Source organism: Lineus longissimus, chromosome 10 (assembly GCF_910592395.1).
Source record: "Lineus longissimus chromosome 10, tnLinLong1.2, whole genome shotgun sequence".
In the NCBI taxonomy this organism is placed as follows: Eukaryota; Metazoa; Nemertea; class Pilidiophora; order Heteronemertea; family Lineidae; genus Lineus; species Lineus longissimus.
This window is the reverse complement of record NC_088317.1, coordinates 13,991,258-14,012,283: the sequence shown is the minus strand read 5'-3', so window position 1 is coordinate 14,012,283 and position 21,026 is coordinate 13,991,258. Positions and strand designations below refer to the sequence as shown.

The 21,026-nt window shown below is 41.4% G+C and overlaps 1 protein-coding gene across 2 annotated transcripts in view; it reads right to left on the bottom strand.

The window, feature by feature from the left end:
- The window catches only part of LOC135494468 (ras GTPase-activating protein 3-like), a 33,533-nt gene extending 13,154 nt beyond the window's left edge, over positions 1 to 20,379 (bottom strand). For both annotated transcript variants that reach the window (XM_064782480.1, XM_064782481.1), the window contains exons 1-18: positions 20,313 to 20,379; positions 18,370 to 18,493; positions 16,598 to 16,805; positions 14,668 to 14,759; positions 14,099 to 14,261; positions 13,571 to 13,770; positions 12,569 to 12,719; positions 10,778 to 10,923; positions 9,992 to 10,106; positions 9,215 to 9,289; positions 8,263 to 8,386; positions 7,393 to 7,499; positions 5,940 to 6,017; positions 5,256 to 5,339; positions 3,809 to 3,888; positions 2,120 to 2,315; positions 1,427 to 1,587; positions 897 to 1,048 (exon numbers count right to left, since the gene is read on the bottom strand). In XM_064782480.1, coding sequence (XP_064638550.1) covers positions 897 to 1,048; positions 1,427 to 1,587; positions 2,120 to 2,315; positions 3,809 to 3,888; positions 5,256 to 5,339; positions 5,940 to 6,017; positions 7,393 to 7,499; positions 8,263 to 8,386; positions 9,215 to 9,289; positions 9,992 to 10,106; positions 10,778 to 10,923; positions 12,569 to 12,719; positions 13,571 to 13,770; positions 14,099 to 14,261; positions 14,668 to 14,759; positions 16,598 to 16,805; positions 18,370 to 18,493; positions 20,313 to 20,367 — 2,311 coding nt within the window. In that variant the 5' untranslated portion in view covers positions 20,368 to 20,379. The remainder of the gene's footprint in view (positions 1 to 896; positions 1,049 to 1,426; positions 1,588 to 2,119; positions 2,316 to 3,808; positions 3,889 to 5,255; positions 5,340 to 5,939; positions 6,018 to 7,392; positions 7,500 to 8,262; positions 8,387 to 9,214; positions 9,290 to 9,991; positions 10,107 to 10,777; positions 10,924 to 12,568; positions 12,720 to 13,570; positions 13,771 to 14,098; positions 14,262 to 14,667; positions 14,760 to 16,597; positions 16,806 to 18,369; positions 18,494 to 20,312) is intronic.
- Positions 20,380 to 21,026: the final 647 nt, after the last annotated feature.

Sequence of the window (21,026 nt, the reverse complement as noted above, 5' to 3'; positions counted from 1 at the left end):
CGATATTTGCAGAAGTGAAATGAAAACAAGAAAATAGCACTTTGACGAAGTTCTTTCCTTGCTGTGACGACACTGAGTAAATATAGGATAGCCACCCATCTGTGAGTACCAAAAAAAGAAAAATCTGCCCTCTTGCTCGCTATTCAGCTTATTAAAGGGGTACACCGTTTGTAATTACTTGTGGTCCAGTTAAATAGAAATCCACTAATACACAATGCCGTAGTGCAGTTATTGTGAATACAAATTTGTTTAAACTTGGTATTCATAGTATCAGTCTACACAACGGCAGTGTTGACATTTATATTGAGTATGTATTTCTGCAATTGGATTTTAAAAAAATTCAAATACAAATTCAAAATTTGTACATATGGCGTATACCTTTCAATTTGTGTTGTCTGATTATAGGTTTCGCACCGTCTAAAACTTAAAATTGCCTGGGCTCTAATTTTGATCACATCACACCAGATAATCATTGAGTTGTCATACTCGAAACTCTCTTTGGTATCCAACACAGCATGTGCAACTCGTTTGTCCGGTCTGAACAAGAAAATGTGATCCGTCACAGCAAAACTAGGTGCATGTCGCACAGAAGATGAGCCTAAATGACACCAGGAGATAATGAAAGAAATTGATGTCCTCAGTATTCACAAAAGACAGACAATAGGAAAATGAACAACCTGTCCATCTCAACCTGCCATGCTCAGAGCGACATGCACCTGGTTTTGCTGTGACGGGTCACAAATGTTGTGTGCAGGATGTCTCGCGGATATGTTTTGCCATTCAGTGCCTTTTCACGCAACGGTAGCTTTTCAAACTCAAGCTTTCTTTCAAATGACTTAACGAACAGAGGCCTTCTAAGAGTAACATAGAGCAAGGGTTAACTTAAGCGAACGCACCTTGCATGAAATCCAGCTTGTCAGTATGTATAACAAACAAAGATTGCATTCGCTCTAATTCGAGGTCGAGATCAATATCTATCTTGATATCAGGGGGCAGGCCCCCTGTGACGGGGGCACAACCTTGAGCACACTGGTCTGTTGCTTTACAACTGAAACAGAAATGTTAAGAATAATCATCGAAGTTTTAATAGTAGAAGCAGTATACATCTCCCAAAACCTGCAGATTTGCTTCCATTCTACCTGATCAGACATTGCGTCAATAAACTCAGTGGATCTCAGTGTACCAAGTCGTGCTTACATAATGAACCACTGCCTATTTTTATACGAAACCTGGGGAGAAACAAGTGAATCTAATCTCGTGATTCTTAAAGATATATATGAGTCAGTAGGCCTTCTAAAAGCTCCAGTATTTACAAAACCTCCAGCTGGTGTAGTACCTTAACTGATAATGCACACCAAAAACGTAATCAAATTGGCAAACTACTTATCAACCACTGAGAAGGTTTGCAGAATCATGGTTTACTTACCAAAGCCAATGTCCATTGAGATATGCTGCAGGATGATATTCTTTTAATCTATTCCTGTTGGTGACACAAACTTTGGACAGGATATCAGTCCACTCCTTTTCCTCCACGCAGTTAGTTGCCTGCATGTAGAGTGCACGTTCAGGCTGGACTACTTGGAACATCTGTAAATAATCATACGTTATTATTAAAGGATGACCCGCTGAATATGGGAACCAATTCAATACTTACTGTAAAATTTAGTCTGGGGGGTGGGGGGTTGTCTTGTTTCAATACCAAAAAAAAATCAAATGTATGTGATGTATTTTATAGGTCAATTAATTGTAAAGGAGCATGGTGGTGTAATTTGCCGGCATGTTCCTGGCAAAAGTTCCATGTAATGTCATACGTTTGATTAAATAAAAAAAAAATAAATAAAAAAAAGACCCGCTGAATATGCGCCAAAAAATTCTCCAGCAGTGCCAAGCAGCAACGGCTCAATCTTGAATACAAGTAATTTGTAAAGTACAGTAGAACCTCCCTAAGCGGACACCTCTCTATTGAGGACAACCTCCCTGTTAAGGACACTAATTTTGATCCCAAAGTGGTTGTTTCCATTCAACTTGACCTCTATAATCAAGACACCTCTCTATTAAGGACAGCACTTATCAGTCCCGAGTGTCTCCTTAATAGAGAGGTACTACTGTATTTACTTACATATTTCATCTTAAATGCCTCTTCTTCTAACCGCTCTACAGCTAATATTTCCTCGATGGGAATACGACATCGCAGGAGTGGCTCCTCCCCTTTTTCACGCGAGTACGCCAACTCGTGATTGGTCAGCACAAAGTATCGTCGCTTAAAGTTCTTCACTCCAAACTTTTTGCGTCCTTGCGCCCTCTTGATGAGATACCTTGATACAAAGAGATATATTGTTCATGGTGATAGACTTATTAGGGCCGTTTAGACAACAGGAAAAAAGCCACATGCGATCCGACTGAATCAGAATGTGATCTAAATTTTTCTCGTCTCAATGCAAAATGATCCTGATCAATGTGGTCCCATCCGGATAAAAAAAAACCATCGATCGAGGTATTTTTAATCTACCGGTAGATGCATCCGGATCAAAAGCGTTGTCTCAGTCCAAATTGACACCAAATCCGGATTCATTTTACCTGAGCGCATGTACACTAACATATTTTTTACACCTCCACAAGCAACAGGCATTGGAGAGTTCCACATCTACAGAAATGCGTCCAGATGAGACCGGATTGTGCTGATCGTCTAAATGCGTGCAATTTTTGAGACCTGAATGTGGTTTGATCGGATCGCATCCGGATCGAATGTGGTTTGTCTGCCTGCCGTCTAAATATAGGGTCCTAAAATGTTTTTTTCTAAATCTAAGTCGATCTAATTACTGATTTTGCAATATCACAAAAAGCACATCTCTTCAGCTCTATTAGATAAGGATTAGAGAATGACTGGTCCCAAGTTCGTAACTATCTTTTTTTCATTTTCTATCCAAGGCACAGCCTTCACGGTCCTTATCTTTAGGAGACTTTGGCCAGATATATTGTTCACGGAATAAAGGGGTCATGAAAAATTGTTTTCTTCAAAATCTATTAAAGTCGACCTTATCACTGATTTTGCAATATCACAAAAAACACATAAAAGTCAGCTCTTCACCTCTTTAAAATAAGGATTAGAGAATGACTGGTCCCAAGTTCGTAACTATCTTTTTTTCATTTTCTATCCAGGGTACAGCCTTCAGGGTCCTTATCTGTAGGAGACTTTGGCAATCAAGTCCCACTTCAGCAAAGACAGATGGTTTGAGGCATATTTCATGACGAAAATGACTTTTTACTAGCGAATTTCACTTATGTGAGATAGGTGTGCAGTTCAGCTTTAAATCAACATATTCAACGCCATTAAAGACCTACGCCATTCGTTAGAAATTTTGAATTTGTAATTGAATTTCAAATTGCGAAAATACATACTAACTATAAATTTCAACATTGCCGTTGTGTAGACTGATGTACAAATACTATGAATACTAAGTTTAAACAAATTTGTATTCACAATAACTGCACTACGGCATTGTGTATTAGTGGATTTCTATTTAACTGGACCACAAGTTATTACGAACGGCGTACCCCTTTAAACTAACCTTATTCTCAACTTCCTAATGCATACTTCTGTGATACAATGTAGCTAACAAAAAGTTCAGGCTTTGAAACGTGCTTTATTAAGTATTGTACATACATGTATGCTTATAAGACATTGTCCAAGACGTTGGGAATTGGCGTTGAGACCATCTTTGGTGAGACTTGGCTTATGACTTAATTCAGCTTCAGTTCAATTTAATAACCCCTGTTAAGATGTAGTGTCTGAATTAAATGAACTCACCCTTCCTTGAGAACGACAGGCACTTCTATGCACATACTTTTTGAATGGGCTCTTGTAGCTGATGATATGATTTCTAAAAACTGAAAATGAGCATGGAAATAATCATCAGTAATCATTGATTATGAACAGGAATACTCTCACAATCTTGAAGAAGTTGTGTATGTCACGAAAATGGTTCAGTGTCATCCTACTCCTAATAAGCTACAGTGTTAAATCAAACTGTCTTAGCGCTAGCGGTATTTAAGTGGGTCAGTAGGCCACGAAAGTAGGTCAATTGAAACCTACTTGGTACTTGGTAGCTCATTGGACCGCTCATAGTTGCACTCCATAGTGCAACAAGGAGACCATAAAATGTAAGCTAAGTGATTGTCTGATATTCCATAATTCCATACTTCCTGTGCACACAATAGATCTCATAAGCACTATCTTATGGTGACTGGGGGCTGGCTCTGATTTCTGTGGCCGTCCTCCGCCGGGTTTTTTTAGGCTTGATGTACACTATTGTAAACATACAAATGTTATTACGGTATTTGTGAATCTTTTTGTCACCTTCCGTTCTTTTGTTATACGCACTCCACAATGTAATCGATTATTACATGAAGAAAGATACATAATAATAATAATAATAATTCTTGCAACACAGAGTGTCAGACCACTGTAGTAAACTGATTTTGTCATAAAAATGATTTGGACCAGTATTAAACTGCTCAGTTTCCAAAGATATGGGAAGGCATACTCAATGCAGTAATAGAAGCATGATGATATGACAGTCTGCGTGAGTTACATTATCATCATTATCATCATTACCAGCGTCGTACGTAACCCTATTGGATTTTTGCCGGAAATATGGAGTCCACTATAGGCTACTGTCCACCTATGTGGGATCTTTTACTTGCCCTGGCATATACACTCAGGTACAAGGGACCACGGTTTTTAGTCTCATCCGACAGACCCTCGACTATTTCATACGTTAATGTACGTGTTGTGAAGAGCCAGGAATTTTAGTTCTTTGAAAGCCACGCCGGTTCATCCAGAAATACAATCCTGGGTTCTCCCCGGGATCGAACCCGGGCCCTATTGCGTGGTAGCCAGCAGTGTTAACCACTAGGCTATGAGGCTCCCTACTGAAATTTCTCTCCCCTCTCTCATGTCCCTCAAGCACTGCCCAAAGCAGACAGAAAGTGTAGGAGTACTTGAGTTTTCTTGGCTTCTAATGATGTCTATAATACACAGGAATACATTTTTTGTATGCTCCGAGGATGGGTTAACTTGAAGGATCCAGACAGTCATTTCTTTAAAGGGAAACTCTGATAATCACAGAAAACAATGGTGGATCTAGAAAAAATTATACAACAATTGGCATTTGACAAAATATATGATTACTCGAGCTCACCATGGTCGAAAGTTTAAAAAAATTTTGGGTGGAATTAAAAGCAATTTTACTTACATTTCGTACACTTTCTATGAAGTGAGAGTCACAGAAATGCTGAAACAAAGGCACCATATATTCCTCCTTGAAACCGAACACAGGCTGCAAAGGAAAGTTGCAATGTAAAAGCATTAACATTTCATCAATATGCAAATGTAACAAGAGCAACCCAAAACGTGGCATGCCCGTGACTGAGTTTTGTTTATGATGAACAATAGTGTTTGTACATGTAATTACTGACTTGACATCGGAAGAAATATGGCTCAACAAACAAAAAACCCTTTCAACCGACGTCAAAATTATGGTTGCTGTGGCATTGATATTAAAGGCCTACGCTGTTAGTTAGAAATTTTGAATTTGTAATTGAACTCTCTGAAGTGAAAAGTTGAGAAAACCTTGTCCGAAAATGGGTTATTTAGGGATAAGCATTGGAAGAAGCAACTCATTTGCTGTATTTTATGGCTTTAGTGGCCTCGAAACACCTCTAGACATACCGGTAGTTGAAATGACCCAGGAAAGACATAAAATCATTTCTACCTCTCCCTTTTACTGTCTTTGCCCTATATGTGACTTCCGCTTCATTTTGCCAGAGCTGGTCACATATTTTCTGCATCACCACTGCAGGGGCAATTGGTAGTCATAGGGTTTAAGAGTTCAAAAAGCAATGCCTTAGCAATTTCAATCTAATCATAGTATACTTACAGATTTTGAACTGACCAAATTCCCTAGACTTTGTATTGATTTGGAAACAAGAGTTAACTTTCGATGGGTTGGGGCATCCTGCAAAGAAAAAGATGCAGTTCTTCTATCATTCAGCCATGATATATATTCTCCTGGAGGTATCCTGACCCCATCCCAGAGATCAGAGATATTTCTTTGAGAACTGATACATATATGAAGTACAGTACAACCTCTCTATTGCGGACACCCATGGGACTGGGCCAAGGTGTCTGCAATAGAGAGGTGTCCGCACTAGAGAGGTTATGCCAAATCGTCTGATAGGTGGATTTGAAGTTTCCGCCTTGCAGGTCTTGGTTTTCTCTGTGTCGACATCTAGCGTAGAAACTTTAAACCTGTTGGCTGATCGGTATTTGCTTGTGATGTTGCGTTGAATGATGTGAGCTACTTTGGAACTCAGAGCGTGAATAATCTCTCTAGTAAAAGGTGCCCCTTGTATTGCAAAATCTCCTCGACATGTCATAATGTGTGAAAAAACACCATAATTTCTGTCCATCAGCCACCTTTGATTAATAATTAATGTTTTCTAATTTCTCTACTAACGCATATTCGCCGCAACACTGACAAAACCGCGTGGATTTATGAGTGTCCGTTGACACAATACATGCAATAGGCCTATGTGATTAGTTGAAAAGATGAGTAAACAAATGCCGCGGCTTAATTAGGATACAAAAACACAATGCCATGGGGTAATTACGTTGATTAATTACGCAAATATCACACCTGTCGGGCCAACTTGACTCTCCAAGCGCACGCGGGAAACCATTGTTTTTGCCTACTGTCCGTAATTCACTAATTAGGAGGGAATTGGACCAAAAATTGGCTATTGCCCTGTCCGCAATTCGGAATAGAGAGGTGTCCGCCGTACAGAGGTTTTTGTTATTGGAAATGACTTAGAAAAAATCGGAACTGGCCGGACGTGTCCGTAATGTAGAGGTGTCCGCCTGGCAGAGGTGTCCGCTAAGGGAGGTTCTACTGTAGTTGGTGGTTGAATAGAAACAATGTGAAATATTATTTCACGGGAGTTCATATTTTCCAAAATTTGTGATTTTCATAGAAATTCAGTAGTGAAAGGGTTAATGCATTATGCATTTTTTAAGTGCATTTGCGAATTGCGAAAAAAAACTACTCGTCATCAAGGTTAAGTTGCTCAAGACATTTTTTCATTCTCAACCTTCCAGAAAGACTCCAAGCTCTCCAAGAAAAAGCTGTGAGCATGAGAATACAGTAGAACCTCTCTAGTAAGGACACCCTTGGGACTGACTTATGCTGTCCTTAATAGAGAGGTGTCCTAATTACAGAGGTCAATTTGAATGGAAATGACAGCTTTGGGACCAAAACCAGTGTCCTTAATAGAGAGGGTGTCTTTAATGGAGAGGTGTCCACTAAGAGAGGTACAACTGTAGTTTTCACTTACCACTGTAGCGGAGCGTAACTGGAATAACCTTGGGCCTAAAATGGCTGGAGCAAAGAACCTGAGGAAGATGAAGCCACTCACAACCTGGTAGCGGAGCTCCTTGTGATCTGAGGAAAAAAACAAACAAAATGAGACGTTACGATGCATTTTCAATCAACAATCGTACACCTGTTTTACTCTGTAATGACTTTTAAATACGCCCCACCTTCCAAAATGGACTCTTTTATGATGCATTTCCTTGAGGAGTCCATAGAGGTTCTTCACTGACATCATATGATGACGTTACCAATTGATTTGCACTGCCATATTGGCCGTCACACGTGGTCACAACGTAAAGGAAATGTATTGGCAGGTGGCCGTCAAAACGACGTGACGTCACGTGGAGAACCTCTATTCAGAGAAACGGGAGTGAAAAGGTACAAGGATGACCATGGTCTGTGCACATTAATACGAAGCTCTGTGCCATTAAAATCATCTTTTCGAACGTACATGTATGAACAACTTTGTCATTATAACGCAGTTATTGGAGATAAGCCCCCCCCATGTTTCTCCAAGCTTATTGGTGGGTTGGACCGTCAGGTTGGCAAGCAAATCAACCCCAGGTGCTAGCTGGTTTAACACTCGCAGTGTTGCACAGAAATATCTAACGCGCATGACAATCATGACACGTGAATATATTCTGCCCTAATATGTCCATCGTTTGGCTTTGGTGAAAATGTTATGCCGCGAAAATTTCCGTTCTACAGTAGTAAACACAAAAACTCCAGATATGATATGGACTGATTGTAAAAATCCCCCCCCCCCCAGACACACACTTGAATGGGGATAGTGGGGCAAGGGTGGGCAGACGGGGAGGGGGATTTTACTCACCTGGTCTATGTTTCATGGCTGCCTCCTTCAAGGCGAAGAACACCTCACACATACTGGTCGGGCATACAAGACCAGAGTCAGATATAGCACCAATCGTTTGTTCCACATAACCTTTTAGATTTTGCTGGAAAAGTTTTCAAAGATGATTTACAATTTCATGATCGAGAACTTTTTCATTGTTAGGTGGGTAGATAAAAACCTGCCAACTTTTGAAATGAAATGGCTGATGTGCTCACTGTATCGAACTTAAATAGTAGACAAGATCACGTTATACAAGTCAGACAGTCATTGTAAGTCTTTAAAGGGACCGAGACCAGTAAATTTTATTTCTGCTCTGATAGCTATAAAAGCTTTGAATAAAATAGTCTCCCAAGAATAATTTGAAGAATCGGGTCCAAATGCCTGAACAAAATTACATATCGTGGTAAAATGAACCTGACAACTTTCAGACTACCAATCAAAACTGTTCGTTTTGTGGGGGAGGTGGTTCCTCGATTTTAAGGGGTACACCGTTCGTAATTACTTGTGGTCCAGTTAAATAGAAATCCACTAATACACAATGTCATAGTGCAGTTATTGTGAATACAAATTTGTTTAAACTTGATATTCATAGTATTTGTACATCAGTCTACACAACGGCAATGTTGAAATTTATAGTTAGTATGTAATTTTTGCAATTGGACATTTTAAAATTCAATCACAAACTCAAGATTTTTAACGAACGGCCTTTAAAGATTTTAGATCAAGAACTACATTGTACTATGCCTACGAAATAGTGAAAATAAAATGGGCAGGAACATTACCCGGTCAATTATCAGCCCAAATAATTCAAAAAGGAATGCCTGATTGACATATGACTTTGTGTAGGAGGCAAACCTGACAAGAGAATCAACCTCATTTCCAGATTTTATCGCCTATCAAAGCTGCGCAGGACACAGTTACCAGAACTTACCATGTTTGCATCAACACGTTCACCATCCTTTAACCGGGTGGGATCAATCTCACACGGCTTGGCGTCAATGAAGATCTGAAGTCATCACAGAAGGACACAAGTTAAAGGGGTACGGCACTCGTAAATACTTGTGATCCATTTAAATAGAAATCCACTAAATACATAATGCCGTAGTGCAGTTATTGTGAATACAAATTTGTTTAAACTTGGTCATTCATGGTATTTGTATATACAGTCTACACAACGGCAATGACCAATGATAAAATTCATATTCTGTACGTATGTATTTCTGCAATTGGACAAATTCAATTACAAATTCAAAATTTGTAACAAACGGCGTAGGCCTTTAACTCTTTCAGCCCGTAACTCGTTGGCGCGGTTTGATTGAAAAACCGAGGCGAATTTCAGAAAATCTGACTTTCAAAATCGGCAGATGACAGGACAGATTGCAGCGCCATCTGATAGTTACCAATCCAACTATAATTGACTGAAAAGATCGTCAATGCCCTGCCATATGTTGCTCGAGTCCCACAAGTGTATTTTTAAGGCGAAGGCATCATCATGTGACAGTGCAGGAAATTTGAATTTGAAAAAACGTGCATATACGGTCTGCAGCTGTGAAATAAAACATGGCGAACCGTGTATATACGGCTTTGCGGGCTGAAAGAGTTAAATAATGAGACACAATGTGCACAAAGGTGTTTCATGGCAATTTTTTGGCGAAAATCTTTCCGCGCACGGTATTCTACTTTTGGTTTTCCAGCTTGGTCTACTTACCGCATCAACTGTTGCTTTGATTGTGTCATGGAGATACTGATGTCCGACGAGCTTCATCAGCTCATCGATACACTTCGTGAGTAATGAGTTGCCTCGGAATATTGTGTTAGGATCACTGCAAAAAAAAGATAATAGAGTGGAACCTCCCTTAGGGAACACCTCTCTATAAAGGACACTTGTTTTAGTCCTAAATTGGTTGTTTCCATTCAGTTTGACCTCTCTAATCAGAAAACCTAGCTCGGTTAAGGACAGCACCTGTTAGTCCCATGGGTGTCTTTAATAGAGAGGTGTCCTGATTTAGAGAGGCGAAATTGAATGGAAACAACCAATTTGGGACCAAAACTAGAGTCCTTAATAGAGAGGTTGTCCTTAATAGAGAGGTGTCTGCTAAGGGAAGTTCCACTGTAACACACAAGCAGAATCTCGAAAGGTAGCCAAATCCTAAAGTTAGCCAGTTGCTGGTGGGAAATCATAAAGTTTGCCTGACTTTTAGAACAAAGATGCAAAAGATATACAGAATTTTTTGTCTCCTGGGGCAATTGATGACTGAAATCAATACACATTTTCGTGTCAATTTTGCACGCAGGTGGGGGGGGGGAAGTATTTGATTCTGTTGTGCATTATTTTCACATCAATTTTGCTGTCAGCTGCATACACCAATATCAACTGATCATCTTCTTGCCTATGTCATGTATGTACGCAGGTGGTGGTATGGGCTCTAGCATGCCTACGTACTCAATGTCATTGAACAGCCCCAGCGAGCAAAAGTAAATACGATGACCTCACCTTGTATTCGTGATTTCATACTGAGCAAGAGCTTTGATTAAATGAATGAGTTTGCCTTCGTGAAGGAATACTCGCACCAATGGTTGAGCTACCTCCTCCTTGTCCGCAATCTCACCAAGTATGTATGCTATACTCGATGTTACTGGCTGAAATGGAAAGAACAATGCAGCAAATCTACGCTAGAGAAACTTCCAGCAATAAGAAATCATCTCCAATTCCTCCATACTAAGTTTGGTTCATAATTCCGATTACCTTGTATTATTGATCTTGTTGATAGCTGGGGCCAGCCTGCTGTGGTAATCTTACGTAATCAACCTTGCGTCTGGGAGACCCGTGCTGCCTGCTGTGCTGGCACTGCCAAGATGATTATAGCTGCGCTTACACCACAAAATATTGGTGGACCAATTGCACGTACACCACCACATTGCCGCGACAAATTGGTTCGGCAATCCATTGCCGATACAAATTGCCGGGCAAATTTGTCCCACCAAGCTTGATGGTCCAAATTCGCCCGGCTTGTTAAAAGCTCGGCTTTGTCGTGGTGTACGCGCAAATGGATCGGCAATTAGCTAGTTAGATGGTTCGGCTCCAGGCGGCGTTTTCGAAATGGCACTTTCTGCTTATTGTTTGCGCGCCATCTGTAGCCGGATTTTATAACTAGCTGCAGCGCTGGTGTACGCGCTTGGTGGATTTTCGATGGTGCGGCATTGGTTCGCGAACCAAGATTGGTGGTCCATTTTCAGGTGGTGTACGTGCGGCTATTATTATCTACCTGAATCGACAGTCCACATGCTGTCAACTGGTAAAGTAGAATGAGCCCAGACTTATGTCCTCACAGGATTAAGAAGAAATGTGAAGGATCAGACGAGGTAATAAGTTTCACCTCTCCAGTGCAGATTTGTGGTAATGAGCAGCTTGGTAAGGTCATAAACACAAGTCTAGAAGCTGCCAGTGTGACCAGATTATACGTTAGAGAGAGACCAAGTTGAAATTTGTAGTTGAAGTTGAAGGGATGGAGAGGTACATACATCGTGGAAGATGACATGATTAATGGTTGATGCATCAAGTCGATTCAAATTTCTGGACAATGGCCAATGCACTGTTACTGGCCAATTTTTATAAGAAAGGAATATCAGGGTTTCCACTAGGATTTTTTTCATGGGGGGACGAAAAGAAAATTTTGAAGAAGAAAAGAAAATGACCCCTCTCAAAGCTTCTTTGCATCTGAAAACTGCTTCTCACTTCTCAGTAATTAAAATATGCCACTACAGACTTTAGAACATAAGGTTCGATAACCTAATTAATTGGGATTATGGGGGGACCCCCCCCCATGCCCAAATGATGGGGGGGATATATGTCCCTCCCTTTGTATGAAACCCTGAGAAGGTGGGTACATACACCTTCTTGAAGCAAAGGTGGGTATTTACACTTCCCCGCGCTGGCAGAAACCCTGGATATTGCAGATTCTTGACCGACAAATTTATTTTTGCTACATGCATAAGTGAAACATGGCTTAAAGGCCTACACTGTTCGTTAAAAACTTTGAATTTCGAATTGAATAAAAAGATGTCCAATTACAGAAAAACATACGAAATATGTCAACATTGCCGTTGTGTAGACTGATATACAAATACTATGAATACCAAGTTTAAACAAATTTGTATTCACAATAACTGTACTACACCGTAGTACAGTTAGTACGGTATTGTGTATTAGTGGATTTCTATAATTTAACTGGACCACAAGTGATTACGAACGGTGTACGCCTTTAATAATGACTGACCTACTTACCTGGACATTTGGAGATCTTAGTATGAGATTTTTTAGTTCTGTGTAATGCATGGAATGAAATACGTGGTCGGTGGTGAAAGTGATCTTCAGCCGCAGTGCTCCGAGATCTGGCTGGGATTGCCGTCCATTTTCCTTCGGCTGTAGAAAATACCTGGAGAAAAAGGATAAGACAAAAGCTCACATTTTTCATCATTTCATACCGAACTTGAGGGAGCTTCATAGGCCTAGTGGCTAACACCGCTGGCTACCACGCAATTGGGCCCAGGTTCGATCCCGGGGAGAACCTAGGATTATATTTCTGGATGAACCGGCGTGGCTTTCAAGGAACTAAAATACAAAGTATGAAATATTTGAGGGTCTGTCGGATGAGACTGAAAGCCGTGGTCCCTTGTTCCTGAGTGTCTACGCCAGGGCAGGTAAATGATCTCACATAGGTGGACAGTAGCCCGTAGTGGACTCCATACCTCCGGCAAAAATCCAATGGGGGTTACGACGCCGGTAATGATGATGATGATAATGATAAAAAAACAACAATAGGATACAGCTAGACTACAGCCGCCGCTATATGGCTCAATTTCATTGTCAATAGGCCTAAGTGAAGAGACGATTTTTTTAAACAAGGCTGCAGTCATCTTGTTCTGTAGTCACTCATCGATGAAAGTCTGAATTAAAAACTCTGTGTTTAAGGCGTGACTTATTAATAAGAAGGCAATTGTGTAATGTGTAAACGCAACTTGCTAATGGCAGACCTTGCAATTGCATTAAAGTAGAACTTCTCTATTGCATGTATTGGGAACACCCTATACGGACTGAGAATTACTGTCCTTAATGGAGGGGTGTCCTGATTACAGAGGTCAAATTGAATGAAAATGACCAATATAGGACAAAAATTGGTGTCCTCAATAAAGAGAGTGGTCCTGCTTTATTATACAGAGGTGTCCACTAAGAGAGGTTCCATTCCATTGTATTTAGTGTAAACAGCATGAAAGTAAGTTAACCTACCATGCCCGATGGGTGCCTTGGCAGTCAAGATCCTTTAACTGAATTTTGATGCCTCCTAGAAAGACCCCTGGCCAGATACTGCCCAGGACCTCCCGGGAGACCCGCATTTCATCATGGTAGATTGATATATTTAGTTCTGCACTGGTCAAGTCTTCAACGCTATACGCATTTCTATCAAGATTTTGACCTTTGCTTTCAAACTGAAAAATGAATATATAGTTACTGGACAATCATTACAAATACTAGAATGACTCAAGTGAAAAAGATGGCGAAATTAAAAAGTACGCAAAAATGACCCGGTTTACAGTAACTCCCAGAATAAAGGAGCTTGAAGGTCAAGTTTGGTGTCTCCCAAGGTTTTGGGGGTGAGGAAATCAGAACTTGTCGCACTTGTAAATCAAGCCCAATTTGCTTTCGAATTAAGACAAAGGTTGGTGTCTTTTCCTATTTTTCAACTCTCCAAAAGGTCCCCTGGAAGGATAGGGGACATTCACACATGATCCCCTCTGCCACAGGACTACTACTCACATCAAATATAAATGTCTCATCAAAGTGAGGACACGTCATTTTCTTCTTGACATTTGTCCGCCGCACCTCAGGCCTCTGCTTGGTTTTGCCAAGTGAAAACGAGACAACTGCATACGGGTTGCAAGCACCATTGGTTACATTTAGGTTATTACATTCCAATACTCTGTAATGAGAAAGGGGCAGTGAAACCAGACCCATTTCAGTAATCAAAGTCTTGACTTAAGCTACAGTTTTGATTGGGTTATATCTCAAAGAAATCAATGCGAGAAATGGAATGTGATGGCCAGACTGCAGTGACCAAACTGTGAAAAAAACAGACACAGGCTTATGCTACCTAGTATGATGACTAGGGGCTACTTGGGCCTCACTAGGTTTATTTCCGGTGTGAAATATATGCCTGTTATCCTAAGCCAGCCCTACAGTTTTGTTGGTCTTCATCAAGACAGAATAAAGCGAAAAGTCACAATTCTCCTTCATTCATGATTTTGGCTGGGAACTTCAAGAGAGGATCACATACATCCTACCTCTGCAAGGGGAGATGGGCCGTAAGTACTCATGTCATGTCTTACCTGACTGCTAGCCTCTGTTGTGAGTGAGAATTGAGACCAGAGTTTGAGCCGCTAACTGACTCTTCAAATCGCACTTCAAGATGGATTTTACCCTGGGAAAGCAAGATATAACAATTTTTATTAAATACTTTAATTCTAGACACCAAAAGGGAACTCAGCGACCATCCATAAAGTACATGTATGTATGCACTAAAACCGGATTTTCGTACCCCCTCCCCCCTGTACGCACCCAGTACGCACTGGCCTCAACCCCCCCCCCCTCCCCGCCTCCTCTACTCATCTGCAAACATTTATCGGTACCAGATACCCCCCTCCCCCCTTCCGTCCGCACCTACTTCATGGACGGTCCTTAAATGTTCTTCTATTAAGTGCTACTAGATTTAAACCCAATTTTGCCCCTCAAAACTTGTATCTCCAATCTTTTTTTTAGATTTTAGAACAGTTTCAAACACTTTATTTTATTTCTTGAGAATTTCACTGCAGATAGATTGAGATGTTTCATAACCCACAGCGCTGTGAGATTTTCACCTTAATGTGAAACCTTTTTTTGGTGGTCCATTTTCAAAATCATCCTGTGGCGATAAAAAAAGGAGTGGAGAACACTGAAGGTGACTCCTCCAGCCACCTGACTATAAACACGGGTTGGTTCAATACCTGGCATTGGCCCAAGGATGCATTCCAAAATGGTCTGCAGTTCCCTGAAATTCATACTGTTGGTAGGCTTGTATAGCAGCCTTGACTAGTCGAATGAACCATCGAGAAAGCTTCTTTGAAGTATTTTTTTCTTTTATCGTCTTAAGTCTTAAGACTAAGCCTTGACCTGCTTACTGCATACTGTAAACTTACTGCAAACGGTCCACTCCTCATTCCCTCAAATACGGTGTACCTCAAGGATCCGTGCTAGGTCCGTTGTTGTTTTTGATTTACATCATACCACTGGGGCATCTTATAAATGCTCATGACATGGATCGGCATGGTTATGCTGATGATAACCAACTGTATACCGCCATTCAGCTGTTTCGGAATGCAGCTGCTGTTCTGGACAAATGCGCAAAGCTTGAGGTATGTTTGCTAGCCATTCAGGATTGGTTAACCGCTAACTTTCTCAATGGTAATCCATCAAAAACTGAAATTGCTCTGTTCGGAACACTACAGCGCCTTCGCGCCCTTGGACTCTAGTCTCTCTCCATAGCTGGGATCAATGTTCATGTTGCGGATGGTCCCGTTCGGAACCTCGGGGTCTTGTTTGACTCATCACTGTCGCTGGCTTCCCATGCTAGAGCTGTTGTCAGTTCTGCCAACTACCACCTCAGAAATGTGGCACTTGCTCGCCACCTCCTCACAAATGAAGCAACCAGGACACTGACTCAGGCCATGGTGTTATCACGACTGGACTATTGCAATAGTCTCCTACTAGGGGTATCCGAGGAACTTGCCGCGTTCAAAGACTACATCATTTGGTGGGCGTGCCTTCAGTTTTCTGGCTCCCCAACTGTGGAACTCTCTAAGCTGTAATCTACGGGACACTCAGTCACTCCTTGCTTTCAGGAACACTCTAAAGACGGTCCTATTTCAGAAGTACTTTACTCGCTAGGGGGCGCACTCGAACAGTTTAATTGCTGGATTTGAGCGCCTTACAAGTTTTTATTGTATATTGTATTGTGTCCTATAATGTGGGCAATGTAATTGACATGATAGGTTATAACTTAGTGAAGCAGTCTGGGACACCAGCATTAGGTGTAGGCTGCAGCCCACTGGCTGTGGTGAGGCTGTATTATCATGTATTATTTCTATGTTTTGATTTTTAAACTTTGACTTGATTCAGCTTAATGCTGTACATCAGACTTACTTTTGAAACATTTCTTTAAGTCCCTGTGTCAGTGCCAGTGCCAGTGCCAGGTATTGAACCAACCCCATAAACATATTATACCTGTACTTCCGTGTTAGGTTCAACCTGCTGGAGTTGGAACCAAGAGTCTTTCCCATGATGGCGCTGGATATCATCCCTCTTCAAGGTCACCTTGCCAATGACCTTGTCCTGAAAGTGCATGTGACCTCCAGCCTTCTCAAGGACATAGCAGGAGAGGAACCGGAACTGCTTGGGCACATCACACTGGAAGTCTTCACCATAGAATGGACTGAAATATTCCATCCAATATACTCAAATTTACTGCCTGTACAATACCATACAAATTAATGTGAAGGCCCGGGTACTTGTGACCCGTTCTAGCAAAACCAGTCGCATGTCGCACATAAGATGAGTATAGATGACACCAGGAGATAATAGAAGAAATTTATGTCACCAGATTTCACAAAAGGCAGACAATAGTGAGATGAACAACCAGTCTGTCTCAACCTGTCAAGCTCGGAGCGAAATGCGACTGGTTTTGCTGGAACGGGTCACATTTATTGTGTCAATATGTGACGAGTCCGATGTCGCTCCGAGCTTGACAGGTTGAGACGGACCGGTTGTTCATTTCACTATTGTCTGCCTTTTGTGAAATCTGAGTATATCAATTTCTTCTATTATGTCCTGGTGTCATTTAAGGCTCATCTTCTGTGCGACATGCGACTCATTTTGCTGTGGTGGGTCATATATATTTTCCTCACCATTTATTCAATCTCGTCAGAAGTAAACTATTCTATCTAAATCTCAAACTTAACATTCTTGATCTACATTGTCAGGTGGTTAATGCATTCTAAAATGCAGAAAGTCTATTTTTCCTTTATTTTTGTTGGCAAAAAGATAACTAGCTGCTCCAAGTCAAGCACTGGTGTTTAAAATAATTTTTTTCACTATCTTGAGGAGATTGCCTTCACGCTTCTTGTGGAATGTCTAAAAATGCCAAGCTACCAGTACCACTATTGTACCTTTTGGGGTTTGAAGCAAGACAACAGAAATTAATTAGGTCAATTTTAATTCATTTTTTAACCATAATTAATGTTTTGGGCTATGGTGTCATCCATGCGAGTTTCAGACAAATCGCCTTGCTAGTTCTTGCTACAATCACAATCCCCCAGCCCCTTCACACAACTTGAAATTTTCAAATTCAATTACGTGCCAAATATTTTTTCAACCGACAGCGTAGGTCTTTAAAATTTAGATTTTTGTGATAGCTTCTCTCTATCAACTTTAATACCAATAGGCATGATCATACCTCCACTACAAGTGGGCTATCTGTAAAAGGAGGATAATCAACAAAGGAGGCTATCGACTGCCACTTTACCGGCCATGTAGAATTAGCAGAATGAGCGGATTTTGTACAAAATACGATTATATAATTTCATACAAAATGGAACTTAATGAATTCAATAAGTTTTTTTAATTTGTTCGATACGCCACAAAGATTATTTGAAAATCGCTTTTTACAGTCGTTAAGCCATGACTCGCAATCAGGGCATGAAAACTGGTCTGTAGGGACAGTTTAGTTCAGTCGGTAGCTGTGTGCAGCGCTGTATTACCGTACCTCCTTTCGTCTTCAGAGTTCAGGCATGGCGATGATCATCGCAACAAATACTGGCTTTTCCAGAATTGAAGCCCAGAATCCGCTCATTCCACTTATTCTGCTCATTCCGCTAATTTAACATGGCCCACTTTACCCTACATGTGGTGATAAGAAAACCATTTCAGCACATTAACCCGGAAGGGCTGACAATGGCTGAGAAGTAAAATAAGCAATGAAAATCATTTTGTAAATATACCTGAGTGTTTTTTCAACAATGGCAGTTCTGAAAATTTCTTCCTGATCGAGCGTAACCTTGCAGTAGGTGTCCTTGGTACTTGTACTCGTCAGGCCTGCGGGGGAGCAAAGATTGCGACCTTCCGCTGCAATTGAAAAAAAAAGAATCATGTCAACAGCATGATAATTTTCTGGTCTACATGTTTGCAAAATTACTGTAGAGCAGAAAAATTTCATGTGCAGAATTTTTTTCTTCTTCGAACTTGCAAGTAAGGTAGAATGGGGTAATTGTAGCCCCGGTTTAATAGTAGCCCCTGCCTATGATACTGATTGATATCCCCATGTATCAAACAACGCAGGGGGCTACAAATAAACCGGGGCTACAGTTACCCCATTCTACCTTGCATGTAGGTTCGATCATGCTCGAGAAAATATTGTGCCACAGCCATATGATGTTCAGCCCCCTCCCCTAGATAACCATCGGCCTTCAGGACCAAAAAGTTACTTAATTGAATGGATTTCAACTGAATTTCAACACATTCACAGTGTAATACATGAATATGAAAACGGGTATTGGAAAACTATGGATTACAAAACACTAGACTGGACTGGGAAGTCTGGACTGACAGTGACTCTTCACCGCCTGGAATTGATAAACTGGTGTCCTGTCCCAGCACATTTCCCAATATCCCATCGGTTCTCAAAGTCAAAGTCATCATGGAGCCAGAATCTCCCCCCAAAGATAGAGAATCCAAATTTTAATGAGGATTTTTACTTGCACTGTGGCAAGAAACGAGAAGGTTTGTAAAATAGGGATTCTTAAGTACTTAGGATGTGGCTTAGCCAACATGTTTATCTTTCTGGCAGTGATTCATGAGTGATGCTGTGTGAGGGCCAACAAGAACTCTGTGAACAAAGATACGCACCCCTTAATAGCACAAGCGATTATGCCTGAGAAATGATTACGTAATGCCAACTTGCCCCCTAGGCAAATGCTAATTTACACCTGGCATTTCGTGACCTTTCTCATTCTGCCAAGTGCCTTGCCCAAGGACCAACACCTCACACTTTGTGACCCTTCTACATGCCAAGTGCCTTCCCAAAGGACCCACACCACCACCTTTGTGACCATTCTGCCAATGTCTTGTCCAATTACCCACACCTCAGTCACATGAGTGATCCTTCTGCATGCCAAGTTTCTTGCCCAAGGACCCACACCAGTACCTTTACACCCAATCTGCCAAGTGTCTTGCCCTAGGACCCACACCTCACACTTAGTAATAGTATTAGTAACCCTTCTGCATGCCAAGTGCCTCACCCAAGGACCCGCTCCCCAACTATTAGCACATGTTATCATCAGCTCCCAATTCCCACTCAGAAGTCAGATATCATAATGTTGACAGCACTCAGGCGGTGGAGAGCGATGACTGTCACTGTCAGTCCAGACTTTCCCAGTCCAGTCCCATAGTTTTCCAATACCCAAGAAAACTGCATCAGTGAACGAGTCTGATCCGAATCACCAGATCACAGGAAGATGATTTTCTCCAGCCTGCTTGAAAGCGCAGGCCGGAGCGCGTGGAGAAAACCATCCATCGTCATGTCAACTCAGTCAATGTCAAAGTGTGATCGATCTGGCATGTGTCATAATTGTCTGGGTGAAGAGTAAGCTGGGGTAACCTGCCAATTAAGTGTCTTGATTGATGAGCGAGTGTCAAACATGCCTGCAGTGCAAGTGAATGTGCATGTATCCACATTGTGTGTACATGATGTATGTACAATGTCATGTGTATAATGCATGTCAAACTGTCAAAATGCACGGAAAGATCAATCATAACAAACACTCGTTCACCGATCTCCCAGCGATTACCGAAAGTAGGCGCAATTGGCATATTGTTTACTGGTTGTAATATGACCTTCCGTATACATAATTTTTTTTTTCAACGCCGTGCACCTTGTGAAACTCACCTATTCGTATTCTCAGAGTTTCTTTGATTCTCACATCATTGAAACTCGTCGCCATTGCTCTGGTCACATGGTTAGTTTTGTTGTACATAGGCGGCGCTGAACCAAACATACATCAATGCGAGTAGGGAGTTTTCGCAAACCGACGGGAACGTCTATCCCATTTTCAGGCTCCTGATCACCCGCATTGGCATATCGGGGATTTGCGAAAACACCCTATTACATTTAAATGATCTCTTTCTCTTCGAATTCCTCCCAGAAAAATGTCTCAGGACTAAGTTAAAGGGACACTAGGCCTAGTTTCAAACCATTGACTGAACTGCAACGTTTCATGGCCATGGGATACAAACCGCAGAGGTGTGCAAAAGCGGAATCTCATCTGGAGCCGCATGCGGAATCCAAAATTATTTTGGCGGAATCTACGAAAAGGACTATAATTTTCAAAACGGTATCGTTGTCGGGCAATTTCAATGATAGATTCCGCTTTGGAATCCCCTCATTTGCTATCCCTCTGCTTTGCCGCCTGGTCTGGTTCCACTGACTTACGACATTGCGAGATAGCGCGGTGCCGGAGTCACCACGCCATCTGTCGTTGATCAGCTACACCAGACTGCTGCCGTACAACCCGCCCGGACTCGGACAACACGACTTCTCCGACTGGGTCTTGCCCATCGCACATTAACTTTTTCCCTTTTTGAATACCCAAATTGGATATCC